Source organism: Balaenoptera ricei, chromosome 3 (genome assembly GCF_028023285.1).
Source record: "Balaenoptera ricei isolate mBalRic1 chromosome 3, mBalRic1.hap2, whole genome shotgun sequence".
Classification (NCBI taxonomy): domain Eukaryota; kingdom Metazoa; phylum Chordata; class Mammalia; order Artiodactyla; family Balaenopteridae; genus Balaenoptera; species Balaenoptera ricei.
The window spans coordinates 73,148,410-73,164,451 of record NC_082641.1 but is presented as its reverse complement, the minus strand read 5'-3'; the positions used below and the strand labels follow the sequence as shown (position 1 = coordinate 73,164,451).

General features: G+C 36.0%; 1 protein-coding gene across 1 annotated transcript in view; it reads right to left on the bottom strand.

Moving 5' to 3' along the window:
* Positions 1–16,042, bottom strand: part of ADGRV1 (adhesion G protein-coupled receptor V1) — a 531,821-nt gene that overhangs the window by 422,940 nt on the left and 92,839 nt on the right. Inside the window, exons 34-38 of the mRNA XM_059919079.1 lie at positions 13,810–14,019; positions 5,712–5,842; positions 4,541–4,640; positions 3,724–3,903; positions 2,913–3,076 (exon numbers count right to left, since the gene is read on the bottom strand). Coding sequence (XP_059775062.1) covers positions 2,913–3,076; positions 3,724–3,903; positions 4,541–4,640; positions 5,712–5,842; positions 13,810–14,019 — 785 coding nt within the window. The remainder of the gene's footprint in view (positions 1–2,912; positions 3,077–3,723; positions 3,904–4,540; positions 4,641–5,711; positions 5,843–13,809; positions 14,020–16,042) is intronic.

Here is a 16,042-nt window from a genome sequence, read left to right as displayed (position 1 = left end):
TCAATAGCAAAACAACAAATAATCTGATTTAAAATGAAGAGGGACAGCATATAAATTTTTCCAAGGAGGAAATACAAACGGCCAACCTGTACATTAAAAGGTGCTCAACATCACTAATCATCATAGAAATGCAAGTCAAAACCACAATGAGACATCGCCTTACACTTATTAGAATGGCTATTATCAAAAAGACAAGAGGTAAGTGTTGGTGAGAATGTGGAAAAAGAGGAACCCTCACACTGTTGGTGGGAATGCAAATTGGTGCAGCCACTGTGCAAAACAATATGAAGGTTCCTCAGAAACTTAAAAATAGAACTACCAGCAATCCCACACCCGGGTATTTATCCAAAGGAAATGAAAACAGAATAGTGAAGCGGTATCTGCACTCCCATGTTCACTGCAGCATTATTCACGGCAGCAAAGTTATGGAAACAACCCAAGTGTCTGTCAACAGATGAATGGATAAGATGTGGTATACATATAAAACGAAATATTATTCAGCCACAAGAAAGAAGGAAATCCTTCCATTTTTGACAACATGGATGGACCCTGAGGGCATCATGCTAAGGGAAATAAGCCAGACAGAGGAAGACATACTGCATGGTATAACTCACGTGTGGAATCTAAAAAAAAAGTCATACTCGTTAAAACAGAGCGTAGAAAACTGGTTGCCAGTGGCTGGGCTGGGGTTGCAGGTTGAATAGGGAGGGATTGGTAAAAGAGTACAAACTCAGCTATAAGATGAGTAAGGTTTGAGGATCTAAGGTAAAACATGGTGACTATAGTTGAGAACACTGTACTGTATAATTGAAATTTGCTGGGAGAATAGAACTTAAATGTTCTCACACACAAAAAAAGATAAATACATGAGGTGATGGATGTGTTAATTAACCAGATGTGGGGAATTCTTTCACAATGCAAACATATATCAAATCAACAGAATATACACTTCAAATATCTTATAATTTTATATATTTTTTAGATTCTACATAAGTTTATCATACAGTACTAGTTAATTATACTTCAATAAAGCTGAAATTTTTAAAGAAACAGGGCTTCCCTGGTGGCGCAGTGGTTGAGAATCTGCCTGCCAATGCAGGGGACACGGGTTCGAGCCCTGGTCTGGGAAGATCCCACATGCCGCGGAGTAACTAGGCCCGTGAGCCACAACTACTGAGCCTGCACGTCTGGAGCTTGTGCTCCGCAACAAGAGAGGCCGCGACAGTGAGAGGCCCGCGCACCGCGACGAAGAGTGGCCCCCACTCGCCGCAACTAGAGAAAGCCCACGCACAGAAACGAAGACCCAACACAGCCAAAATTAAATAAATAAATAAATAAATAAATAAATAAATAAATTTTAAAAATTAAAAATAATAATAATAATGTGTATGGAGTACCTGGCCTAGAGAGGGTCCCTACAAAGTGATAGATATTTATGATGGTTAATTTTAATACAATATTACTATTAATCACTAATAAGGCAGTTGCTCAAAACATGAGGACGAGCAAAACCCACATCAGTAGTAACCAGACAGCCAACAATATTGTGACATAGAAACCCAATGTATATATATGAATATATAATATCAGTACATACACCTCTCTCTTCATTGTATTTAATGGAGATATGTTGGCATGTGAAAAAATAAGAAAATGAAGGTCACAGTTTCTATCTTCTGTAATACAGGGGACCAATGTGAGTTACAGAATCAGCGATGTAAAAGGGACTGTCCCCCACCTACCCGCACTGTTCCCCACCTCCATGCAACAACTCTCCCCTATCATGCCCTAGGCTAGCTTATTTCTGTAAATACAGGCTTGCAGTCTCTTAATCTTGTGCTACTCTGAGAACAGAAACGACTGCAAAAACCTGGGGAGAAAAAAGGAAACTTTGAAACCTTGTGTTCATAAAACAAGACTGTAAACCAAACCTCTGAAGGTGGCTATATATTTTCTGCTTTAGAAACTAATGTATCTAAGGAATAATCCATTTATTTTTATTCAATTACATTAATAGATTATATATTTGGAAGAAGACTTACCTCAAAGTTTTATCAAATCTTGTGTTGTATGTCACGTACTGAAATAATATTACCCTTCATCTTACGGCTTTAGAGTTCTCATACTACCATATTAGGTCACAGTGCCACAGTAATCAACAAAATAAGAATTACTGATTTCAGAGGGTAGATGGTTTACAGTACTTATAATTTTGTAAAAGTAAAGAGCCTCTGAGAAAATTAAAACTTTAAAAAATAGAACCCCAAAATACATAGTAACTGAAAATTATTTTTCTAAGGCAATATTCATTCTCTCTCTTTCTCCCTTCCCTTACCCCTCCACCCCACACACCATGTCCTACCCTCTCCACATGTACTATTTTCATAAACTTCTTGGAAATGAATTTAGGTAGTTGAAACACTAAGTCCCAAAACAACACGAGATTTCCCAACATGAAAAATCATTTAAAACATAATTTCAGTCAGAAATGACTACTTTAAGTCTGACCATAATCACATTTTATACCATCAGCCTCTAGTGAGTTTCTCACTATCTCTAATTTAACCAGTCCTAACAACTAAGTCGCTGACCTACATGGCTTTGCTGGTCCATTGAATCCCTTGGAGTAATCAAAATGCTCCTTTGGAATCTCTTAGGCCAAAGAAATCTTAAACGGGACTGCCCTAAGGAAATTTTCTTTATCACAAGTTGCTTCTGTGATAAAATACACAACAACAGACCAGCCTATCTAGACAAGAACAGAATCCCCTGTGTGATTTGAAAAAAAAAAAAAAAAAAAAAAGTCACAAAAAGAAATAAGCTGATTTAAAGACACCAGAACATTTAATCAACTTCTACTTTTTATCTGGTTATTCGCGTTTAATACAGTAATAGCAAAATAAGCGTTTTACCTCAAGTATAGTAATGTTGATGGCTGCTGCTGTTGTCCCTTCTTCTAAAATCAGAAAGCCAATTACTGGGACAAAGTCAACATTTGGCTCAGCTAGGTTTCCTTCTGTTTGGTTCTTTAGACTCAACATTCCAGGAACTGTGGTATATGTGACATTAATGGCTCCTAATTGAATTGGATGGGAAGCGATTTTAAAATTATTTAGAGTTAAAAAATAGTATCTCATTATGAGCTTGCTGACTTTCCTAAAAGCTCGTCAGTAGCTGTATTATTGGCCCCAATTCCTCACCCCTTCCTCTGTTCTTGGCCTTTACCATGTAATGGCTCAGTGATGGGCACTGTGGGCAAGGCATCTCTGCCTACCTCTAGACTTTTGAGTTTGACTGTGTGACTTATTTTGGCTACTAGTACAAGGTAAAAGTGATGGTGTGCTAGTTCTGAGCCTAGACCTTACGGCGTCTGGCATGTCTTTGCTTGCCTTCTTGTGCCTCTACTGATGCCAGGAGAAGAATGAGAGACACATGGAATACAGCCACCCCAGCCAAGCCCAGGCTCAGTTAGTGCACCCACGGCTGGCCCATTACCATATGCTGCTAAGAGTTTATGATTGTTTGTTGCACAGCATTCTGTGACACTAGATAAGTTCCTTTAATCTTTCAAAAATAAAGAAGTTATAAAGTCCTGTCCTGAATTAAGAAATATTCATTGTTTTCCTGTCCCTGATTTATTCTAGCAATGGCTTTCATCCACCCTAGTAGAATATTAAAAAAGCACCTGCCTGGAAACTCCATTCATTCTAGAGTAACACAAACCTAGAGATCCATATTCTCTGTTGATGAAAAGCTGAATTGTCATGTTAGCCTCCTGTAGCAAAACAAATCTTGATGAAAGAGCAAAATTTAACACTCCATGTGGTTCATCACTGGCTTCTACGGTCAGAACAGCTGCATATCCTTGAGCATCAAGCAGAGCAGTTCCTGCTGGTGGAACTCCTAAGAAAGTCAGGGACCACAAGAAATCTAACAGTGACTTGACCTTAACCTCTAAATACTTAAAATATAACCCCACCTTCTGAAACATATTAAAGTAACCAGAAAGTGGTTACTTTCACTTCTCTAACAGAAATCTTCAGGCTAACAAACAGGAGTTACCTTTTAGTTTTTTTTCTTCTTAGATAGCAAATTTTTTTTTTTTTTTTGGCTCGACCTATTATTGTCATTACGTGCTATACTGGTCATCTGAATTACAGAAATTGATTAGAAACTGAGGAAAATACCCAGATAACTTGCCCAAATCAGTAAATCTAATTTATCCATAAAACTGATTCAGAATCCAAATTGGTCAGCTTAGTATAAAATTAATTTCATTAAATTCTACCTTTGGAAATATATTTTATCCCATAGGAAATATTTAGCAAAATTTTTAGAGGTTTTAACTGAATCCATAAAGATAAGTATTTTCATTCTGAGCTGATTCTTTTGGATCTAAATTGTTATGGGGCAGACGATATTTAAATAACATTTTTAAAATCGCTATGCATCGAACTGTTAAATATAGAGACAGCAACTATTATTTTTTTCTGAAAAGAATAATACACCAGAAAAATAATTTAATTAAATTCTGCATTACCTTGTGTCCTGACATCATACAGAATGACCTGGTACACTTCTTTCTCCTCAGGAATATTGTCATCCAACAGATGCACAGATACTGTTTTATTCAATGACCCCTATGTCAAACAGAAAGAAATTCATCCCTCTACTGTCACTGAGCACAAACTATCTCCCGCTTTTACTGGCCTTATAAATTGTGCATCCAACTATATTTTCACTTAAACAAAGTGTTCTGTGGCTTAAAAAATAAATTAAATAAAAAACCATTGACTCATAAGAAAACAGGCTTAAAGTAGATAGGGAACAACTGTGGAAGATTTTGAGTGCTGAGCTCATGAATATAGATCTTATCTAGTGAGCAATGTAGCCCTATTGAAAATTCCAGACAAAGCAATAAGTTGGAGAGATTTCTATGGCAGTGGTTAATGGGAAAAACTGGAGTATGGAAAAGAAGACCAGTGTTATAGGGAAACCAGTTATTAGAAGTCAAATATAGTCCTCAAGGCAGAAGGTTATAGGGGTTAGGCTTAATATTGAGGGAGTGGAAATGAAGAGAAAAAGAATTAAACAATTTACCAAATAAGAATTCATATCAAGTGAGCGTGGAGAAGAGAAGACGAAGAGAAACAATAAAGTAGTGTTAACTTTCTACCCAAGAACTGCTTTCTTATAGTTATTTTCCACCATCATCTTCTTTCAAACTGTCAGCAAGAGCCTTTAAATGTAACCTCAAAAATACTGTGTGAACAGAAGATAAAAAGACATTTGTTTCTCAGGCTATATTTGCTGTTTCATAGCAGTGAAACATTTAAGTTCCAAGTGCATTGAAAGTTCCAAGACAGTGAGGGGTAAGAGAAGAGGGACAAGCGGTACTCATCATCTTCAGAATGACACAGTTGACACCAACAGTGGGAGGGCAAGAAAGCAACAAGAGGGCTTGCCTCAAATACAAAGTCAACTTTTTCTGTTTCCTTAAAGGAGATCTACCTAGTACATATGGAAAAACAAACCCTCTCTTTAAGTCTTAGAAATTCTTTGAGTAATGTTCTTCCTTTAGGTTTCTAAGGAAGCAGCTCCCTCATGGATCTCTATTAATCTTTGTATTATGTAACCAGAGTTTTCCCATTTTCCTCACAAAACACAGTTACCTCCAGATATTGCAGTAAAGCTTTTCTTGGTGGTATTACCTCAGGAAAGAAGAGTTGTCCGGTAAAGTTAGCAAAATTGAGTTCTAGGTTTTGCCCAATAATTTTCCAGTTAACAGTAACATTTCCTCGACCAGGGGGTGTTCTCATCACATGGAATTGTAAAATTTCTCCTGCAGGTGAAATGTACAGATTGATGAATGTTTAATGTAAAATGAGCTTAACATTTGAAGTCAACAAAACCCAAATCCCAAACATGCAACTACTACAGTACCTTTTCCAAGAACATTACAAACCTGTTCTGTTTGCAATTTTCTAGAAGCTTTATACATGCTTATTGTTTATTAACACATTATTGCTTATCCCACTTCTAAATACTTCTATTTAGTAGAACTTCAGGAAGTTTAATATGTAAAAGTTACAAAAGCACACGTTAAAATGGAAAACACAAACTTTTATACACTCCAAAACATGCACCAGAACATAAATGTTCTGTAAATTAAAGAAAATAATTAAGTCCTCATGGTCAAAACTAGTAATAACACAAGTAAATTCTTCCTTCACTTCCCAAAAGGACAAAAATTCCTTACACTGGTGTGCAATGTGATTTTACACAATGCATGCATAAAAATGCTTGCAAATACCTGAAAATCACATTTCTTGAAATTGTAACTTACATATACCATCAACGATTTTGTTTTATAAAAAGAAATACAAAGGAAAGGTGTCAAATCTGTATATCAACCTCTGTAACTTCACCGAAGTTACAGCTATCCTTCCTGGATAAATGAGGCATTTTAGATACTTTCCATTCCTGGCTTTTATCCTCATGTAATATTTTGTAAAATTGAAGAAAATCATAAAAGTCATTTCTTCTAAATTGCTGGAAGTGAAAAGTAAGCTCCTAGGGAGTACTGGTGATGGCCATGTGTCTTGCTGAAAATATGTTGAATTCAAAAGTTTTATGATGATGAACAGAAGTTAAGGTACATTAATGAAGTATATTACTAAAAACTAATAATTATTAAAAGATAAATGAATTCATGTTTAAAAGGCTTTAAAGAACACATCCTTACAGCATAGACATATAGTTGAAATCCATGCATATTCATTAAAAATATCACTTTTAGTTAGTTATCCAAATAAATACACACTTCTGACACTTTTAAATGAGAGTAGCAACAACACAGTAAAATACGAACACCCTTTCCAAATATGTTTTAACTACCACAGTTTTTTAAATTTTTAAAATAATAAAGTTAAATAATTATTTCTAATAGAAAGGTTTCTTAAAATATCATAAATTCATTAATTTAGAGATTATCTTATTTCAATTACTAAAAAACAAAATAAAATTTTCATACTAAATTTAAGCATACATAACTTTAATACATTTATTACATAAATTATTTTGGGACAGCAGAAAATATAAGAAAGCAAAAACAGGAAGACTTCTAAATAAAATTTCCTAAAACAGTTCAATGTTTAATGTATACATTTTAAAATGTTTCAATACAAAAAAAAATTTTTAATTGCTATCACAATAGCAGACTATGACTTGGATGGTTTTTTTTGAAACATAAAGGAAATGTTATTAGAAATCAGAGTGTCCAAAGGTTAGGATATAACTGAAAGAATGGGTACAATCAGCCATAATTGCCATGCAATTTAAAATTTTTATACTTATATAACTCCTATGAATAAAACACAGGCACTACAATGAAACCCTGGAGTCTCTCTATTGTATACCAAGCAGAATTTCTCAAGGGTTTATTACTGAATGCCAGAGAGAGAGAACCTTGGAGTTATTAAGCTCTTTTACCTACAGTGTTGTCTGGTGACCCAAATAAACAGGTATACAGAGTCATGGTTTTCAATTTTTTTTTAAATCACAAAACCTAGTAATATTTCAAAATGAAAATTATAGAAGTTTGAACAAGTGCTAAAAATGCAGTGGGAATACAAGTGGCAAAAAAATAATGTAGGTCAATGAAAATCCATGTTGAAGGGGAACCTGTAAATATCATAATAAAAAAATTATGATTGTAAGATGGTACATAGAGATTTGGGAATAAATACACCATTAAAGGCAAAACTAAAAATGAAATGCTAAGGAGAGGAAAAAGTAAAATCCTCCTACAAACTTATTACATGTAAAAATGCTCAGTCTAATACCACTTAATATCACCTTTGAAAATTTAATGTTACCATGCAAGAATTTAACTTGCAAGAAAATATTACAAGAAACACAATTTGAAGCACAACACACACACAAATAAAAGGTAAACCAAGTATTCCTTAAACACATAATTTCATGAGCCTATTAAAAATCACGTCAACAGCATAAATAGTGTGAAGATTTTCCTAAGAATCAAAATAGATGTATTAACTGCCTCTTTAAGGCAGACTGCCAAGAATCAGGTCCATTTAAAATGCCTTCTAGGGATTTCCCTGGTGTTACAGTGGTTAAGAATCCGCCTGCCAATGCAGGGGACAAGGGTTCGACCCCTAGTCCGGGAAGATCCCACATGCCACGGAGCAACTAAGCCCATGCGCCACAACTACTGAGCCTGCGCTCTAGAGCCCACGAGCCACAACTACTGAAGCCCACGCGCCTAGAGCCCGTGCTCCGCAACAAGAGAAGCCACCGCAGTGAGAAGCCCACACACCATAACAAAGAGTAGCCCCCACTCACCGCAACTAGAGAAAACCCACGCTCAGCAACGAAGACCCAACACAGCCAAAGATAAATAAATAAATAAATTTATTTATTTAAAAAAAAAAAAACCTTCTAGGAAGAATTACCAGAAAGCTACCTTCTACCTAGAGGAGGAGTCAAAGAACATAGGAAAAGGAAAAAATTAGAAACAAGTGCTCAGTCTTCTAAATACAAGGGAAGGACAGAAGATAGGTCCTAAAGAAGGAAGGTAAAATTTTCAGATAGCCAATATTTTACCACACTGCCTTCTAGTTTTTGCCCAGAATGAAGACCTAGAGAGGGCCCTCCCCTACTAAAGAGTCTGACTAATTCCTGGAAGATCATCTTGATATGCAATCTAGAGTCCACCAAAAATCGGTGATACATTTTAACTCTAAGCAGAAGATCTAAGACCAAAAAAAAAAGGGATTTCCCTGGCGGTCCAGTGGTTAAGACTTCACACTTCCACTGCAGGGGGCATGGGTTCGATCCCTGGTCTGAGAACTAAGATCCTACATGCCATGTGGCACGGCCATAAAAGACCAAAAAAAAGGAAGCTCTATCATATGGGTTCTAGACCTAGCCTAACACAAATAAGAAATATGAATATAAAATTCATTTTAATAACCCAGAGTATTTCGTGTATTTCTTCCTAAAACAAATCAGAATTGTTTTTACAAAGACAAATATCAACTACAATGTGTATAAAAATAATGGAAAACTAAAATACAGGAAATATGTTTTAATAGATTCATGTATACGTGGTATACAGGAACCATCCAAACTGATTGTGCTCTACAATTAATAGAAAATGAGTTAAAACAATTACAGGGATACGAATAATATGAAACACAAACTGTCAATAAGAAAAAAAGTTGAGTGTTTCTAATATAGCAGTTCGATATATATTTTTAAAGAATCACATCTCTTGTTCAAATCTTTACCTAGAAAAAATACATGCTGTCTCTGAGAAAAGGAGAAATTTTAAATCCATTGAACATGACATGATTATGATGCTGCAGAGATGTGTGAAGTGAAACGTTTAACACAGATTTATAAAGAGCGCATTTATACATACTTTGCAACCACAGTAAAAATCTATTGTCCTATATTTCTAAAGTCTGCCCATTACGTTTGAAAGAAAGTAATATTTACCACTGGGCATCTGTCCAATTGCTTTAGGACAAAAATGTAGAAATAGGATTCTACAGAATTCAATACACTGTTAAACACTAAGGCAATTCCTCCCCATGAAATGAAAATGTATTTTAGAGCCAGAAGTTCAGCATTGTCCACATTTTAAATCTAATCACATAAATTAAACTCCAACACTAAGTCAAAAGCAATGTTAACATTGTCAAAAGCCTACATGGCATGATTTTTTTACCCCATTTCTTTAGCAGTTATCTTTAAAGAATCACAATGAAGTTTTCAGTTTTGTAAACATCTGCTTGATATACATTTCTCTAGGCAATTTTGCAGTAGTACAAAGAATACATGCACAAAATACTGAATTCTTGAGGTTAGACATAATGTTTTTGAAAAAAGAAAATTAATTTAGACTCTAGGAAAAGGTTTAGGAGGAAAGGGAAAGAAAAGTAAATTAAAAAAAAAAGAAATTCCTCCCAATTTTTATTTAGAAAATGTAAAAATTCTAGAGAGTACTGATTAATGAAAGCAATTCATTGTTCTATTTCCTGTACCAAACTCATGCTCATAGATTGATATGATGAAGCAGATAGGATACGCTTTTGATAGATAAACCAATAACACACTTGGACCACGTGTTTTAATGACTAATCATTTTTCCTCTTTGCATCCCCTGCAGATATTTAGCTGTTGGAGACTAAAGAGACCATAATCTGGTTTTCAGGTGTTAAGTGCGTTCAGGTGAAAGAGAACACAGGTGCCAAGACCCTGCAGTTTCCCCAAGATGCAGTTTCCCCAGTTTCCTTGCTCAGCACAAGAGCCTGGGTTTCTTCAGAGCCTCCAACCCACCACCACTGTCACCACCCAGACTCCCGTAGGATGCATGTAATGACGCTAGCTCCTTTACAGTTAAAATGCCCTTCAAGTGATCCTGGACATCCAAATATTTTTGTATTCTTAAAAAAAAAAAATCCCATCATATTGCTGAAAATCACATACCTAGTCCAGCTCTGTGTCCTCCCTTAAATCTAATCCTTTCTGGTCCCTGAACTTATTTATATCCCCCATGCCACTAACACTTTTATTCTCTTCTTCTACATTACCTTCTTCTCTATATTTCTTCAACAAAACAAAGCAAGTCCAAAATACTCTACGCTTTAATCTGGTTTCTCCAATTTTTCTCCTTTCCTTGCTCTCAGAGCCAACAAACAGTATCCCCTAAGGCAGTGCTTCTCACCCTTAATGCAGTGAAGGACAAGGGTTTTGTTTTGTTTTAATAATTTTTTTTTTTTTTTAGTTTTCTTTTATCTGAAAATATCTTTATTTCACTTTCATTCTTGACAAATGTTTTCACTAGTATAGAATTCTGGGTTGGCTTTTTTCTGCTTTGAGCACTTTTTTTTTTTTTTTGGCTGCGCTGGGTCTTTGTTGCTGTGTGCGGGCTTTCTCTAGTTGCAGTGAGCGGGGGCTACTCTTTGTTGCGGTGTGTAGGCTTCTCATTGTGGTGGCTTCTCTTGTTGCAGAGCATGGGCTCTAGGCGCATGGGCTTCTGTAGTTGTAGCACGTGAGCTCAGTAGTTGCAGTGTACGGGCTCTAGAGCACAGGCTCAGTAGTTGTGGCGCACGGGATTAGTTGCCCCGCAGCATGTGGGATCTTCCCAGACCAGGGCTCAAATCTGTGTCCCCTGCATTGGCAGGTGGATTCTTAACCACTGGACCACCAGGGAAGTCCCAGACACGGGGTTTTTTGTCTGTTTTTTGTTTTGTTTTGTTTTGTTTTCCTTGATCTATCATAAACTGACATTTTTGTAAAACACAATAAAATAAATGACTAGATAAGTTAAATGGCAAAAAGAACACACATACAAAACGTAAGCCCATAGATATCACAGCAAAATGAAATCGTTATAAAAGTCTCTAGAAAAGATTCTTTCAAGTTTCAAACTTATCCTGTCACAAACCAAAAGCAAACACTTTGTGTGCAGACGTCAGCTTGAGGACAGTACTTTGAGGAGCAATGCCCCCAAGGCTTCTACAGTCTTGTCTTTTGTTATCCTTAGTTATTTGCTTTCCATGCCAAGTTCTCCTTTAAAATTTCTCTGCAGTTACTACCGTTCCCTCTAGCCCATTTGGAAATCTAATCTCACTTGTTGCCCATGTTAGTACAAGACACGCTGGTTACTTTCTTCTGGTAACTAATGAAAACACATTCTTATTTTGGTCTCTTCCCACCTCTCTGGCAGAGCCTTCTTTCCCCTTTCCCCTTTGCCTTTTTTTTTTTTTTTTAAGTAATTTATTTATTTATTTATTTTATTATTTTTTTTTTTTTTAATTTATAGCTGTGTTGGGTCTTCGTTTCTGTGCGAGGGCTTTCTCCAGTTGTGGCAAGCGGGGGCCACTCTTCATCATGGTGCGCAGGCCTCTCACTATCGCGGCCTCTCTTGTTGTGGAGCACAGGCTCCAGACGCGCAGGCTCAGTAATTGTAGCTCACGGGCCCAGTTGCTCCGCGGCATGTGGGATCCTCCCAGACCAGGGCTCGAACCCGTGTCCCCCGCATCGGCAGGCAGATTCTCAACCACTGCGCCACCAGGGAAGCCTCCCCTTTGCCTTTTGCCTGTCCCAGCACCTTACCCTGGTGTCCCACATAGCTCCATCCTTGACAACTTGCTTTTCTTCCTCTATCCACTAAGATCTTAATTTTAGATCTTTAATTTTCCTGATTTCAACGATTATCTCTTAAAATCCAATTTCCACCCCTAGCTTAAGATAGAGTCAGATTCTCTCACCAAATTTCCTCCTCTCACATGGACACTGTTACTCAAATTCATTATTCTTCCAACTCAAATCTTGAAATATTTACCCGATGTTCCTGCATTGTCGGGTTCTGCAGTAGATTTAAGTTCAAGCAAAACAAGTTTCTTCTCACAAGGTGCCCTATAGCATAAGCTCTGGATTCAGACAACACTAGGTTTAAGCCCCACCATGAATAACTATGTGCTGGGTAATCCCTCTAACATTCGCAGTTTCCTTGTGTGAAAATCTGGTGTATATCGTCATACCCACTTCATAGCCGTGTTGTTAAAATTAAGTGAAATGATGGATGTAAAATGTCTGACATGCAGAAAACACTCAGTAAGTGTTATTGCTGTTGTCATTATTATTGAGATTAACTTCTCTTCCAGTGACTTTTTACTTGTATTATACTAGAAATAATTTTTCGAGAGTTGATGATCTGTCTTTAGATTGACTTATAGCAACTTGTTAGTTACTTTTACTCACTATTGCTATGACAACATGAGATTCTAAACCGCTAATAAAAGGAAAGAGTATTGGAAAATGGCTCAGATATTTTCATTAAGTTAAATAAACTTGCAAGTTGGGAGTACAGTAAGGTAAAAGGTGATGCACACTAAAATGCATTCAGTTTCCAGCACAGCCACTAACTCGCTATATGATTCTGCCCAGTCCCTTAATCTCTGTCTCAGTTTTCTCATCCATAAAGTCGAAGTCCAAATGCATAATCTATATCCTTTTCATTTCTTAACTCTTTTAGGTACAATTATTTTTTAATTTTAAACACAAATCATAGTGAAACAGACTATAAATACCAGTTTTATCTCAAACAGACTTATTCAAAGACAAAAACACTGCTATAATGGTTTAAACAAAAAGTAGCCTATAAATGTAAACCCTATAAATGATGTACAATATTAAGATTCAAGGAAATTACTGTTTTTTTATGGGAAAAGAGGACATTGTATAATTTTTTTCTAGTTTGGCACTTTGTTCATAAAATATACAAACATATAAACATAAAATCCAGGCTAAAATATTCACTGATCAGAAACTGCTATTTTTTTTTTGAACAGAGAGCCAATATTTCATCATTTAACATCAACAGCTACCACTGAGCACATACACACTATGTGCCCAGAACCATGCTAAGCACTTTACATTTATCCACTTAATCCTCATACAGAAACCTACAAAGGAAGTAGTATTTCCCTTCATTTAACAGATGAGAAAGCTGAGCATCCTAGGTTTGACCAATTTCATTAAAACCACACTAGTGGGGAGTGGCAAGCTAGAACACAATACCAATCTGCGAGGCTCCTAAATCTAGTTAAACAGTTCACTATACAGCCCTCTCCCAAATAAGCTCCATGTACATTAACATATCCAGCTGTACAAAATAATGAAAGAATTTTTAAAATGGGAAACTTTAAAAAACTAGACAAAAAATGACATCCATGGAAAAGAGAATGAATGTGCTCAACAAAAAAAGGAACCCACCTTCATGACCTATGACAGATCTGGAAGCAGTCTGAAAGCTAACAACTCCTGCCACATTGTCATTGGCCAAAATGTTCACTCTGACGGTGTCGGAACTGGGCAAAATTCTACTTCCGCCTTCGGTGTACACCAAGCTAACTATGATGCTTTCATCATCCTCTGGCTCAGAATCATCCAAAATGGTTAAAATGGCTATCTTTTTGGTTTCACCTATAAAGAATTAATGGAATAAAATCTAAGTAAGAAAATCATCAATAGAGAATTCACAAAGGTCCAAGATAACTTCCTTCAAAAAAAAAAGTTAAGTAAAAATACATGAGTGAATTATAACAGTTCAATACCATGAGCAGTATTAGTGCCACTATAAGCAAATGTTGTATGTTAGTCTGTTTACCCTTTCACCTATAAAACACTGTAAAAATTTCATTAATATGGGCAGATTGTGGAAGAGGACACTTTGAATTATGGAAAGTTAAAGGGTAGAATTATTTCAAGGAATCATGGTTTTACTTCCTGGTCTTTAGCCTAGAACCATGACCTAGCGAGGGGAAGAGGTTCTGAAGCATCTACTGTTTAGAAACAGTTCCCTCTGGAAAGTGGGGTCTCATTCTCATTTTGGCGTTACCATGAATGATTTTCAGGTAATCAAGCCAAAACTTCCCTGAAAGACCAGGAACACTTAGGGAATAGTGGTCAAAATGGGAAACAGAAAAGGATGGTAAATTCTGAGCAAGAGAACCCACCTAAATGGGATAAGTCTTCGGGGAGCCAGATGAGATGACAACATCAAATACTAGTCTCCAGGATTTGGGCAATAAGGGAAGGAGGAAGAAAAGGAATTCAAAGGGAAGCATAACAGCAACAAGGGCCAAGCAATCTACTTTGCAATTTGGTCTAGGACCCCACTAGTAGATAGGGCATCACTGAAAACCCCCAAACCCAACACTGCTTCTGCTGTTCACCTACAGTGTTCCCCATCTAATTCTTTGCCACTTTCTGGAAAGAGGTTGAAAGGGTGGGAAAAGGCAGGAGAAAGGAGAAAATGGATGTGAATGCATGTTCTCTCTCTCACAACCCTGGTATATTTTATCAATTCAGTGTCAAGATTGCCTCAAGAGAGTATATATTATCTGAGAATCTAGGTTACCTATAAAATATAGTCCATGTTGTGTGATTCTACAGTTACAATTCAAGGTAATACTAATTTGTATAATGCCACTACTTTATATGATAACTTCTTTATTGTTACCAAAGCCACTAAAAAAATCTAACTTTAAATTTTCATCTCCACTCCCTCCTCAAATCTCATTATTTCCTTTGAAATAGGGAGAAATGTTACCAGTTACTAACCTGTGCACACACACAACCCCATGCATCAAGCAGATCATTATTCCATTGTTCCCAAAACCATTTACTAGGAAATAATCATTTTTGAGAAGTTTTATATTATTTTTAAAATTTACTCTTAAATATAATGCTTATTAGATGTTTCAAAAAGTATATAATCTATATGTATCATGACCCCTGACTACTGTTTCCAAAAAAGTATATGCATTAAAATTAAATGATAGAAGATGCAATGAATTGCTCTAAGATATGGAATTGTGAATAACATTTACTTCCTTCATTTTGTTGTATAACCTGAAGTTTTCATGAATAAATATTACTTTTCAATCAGAAAAACACTATGTTAAAAAACTATATGGAATTTATAATTGCCTAAATCAGGATTTAAATAATGATCTCAGTAAAGATATCGTTTTTCTACCCAAAGAAGACTACTTTAAATATATGAACTTTTGAAATTTTCAAATATAAATGATTCAACCAACCCTGGAAAAGAATCAGTGAATCTGACCCTAATTATAATTACTGTCCAAGTTCTCTGTAATTTCATTGTTCATGAAAATTTAAAATAGTGGTTCCATCCAAGTCTAAGAACAGTATTATAAGTTGATCTACCACTAGGCTTAATTTAATATGAATCAAGTCACCAAAGTTTATGCTATTTATACTTACAAATTATTTTCTTTGGAGGTTTATCCTGATTTGTCTAGAGCATATGAAAAAGCTTCCCAGTTAGTACCCATTTTCCTAGCTACCAATACTTCTTACCCACATTTGGTTGTAGCTACACGGCTCATTCTTGTAACTTCCCTTACAAAATTAAAAGTTGCTTTAGAGTTGTCTCTACACTTCCTTAAAGCCTCTGCTACCACACATAAAAGGGATA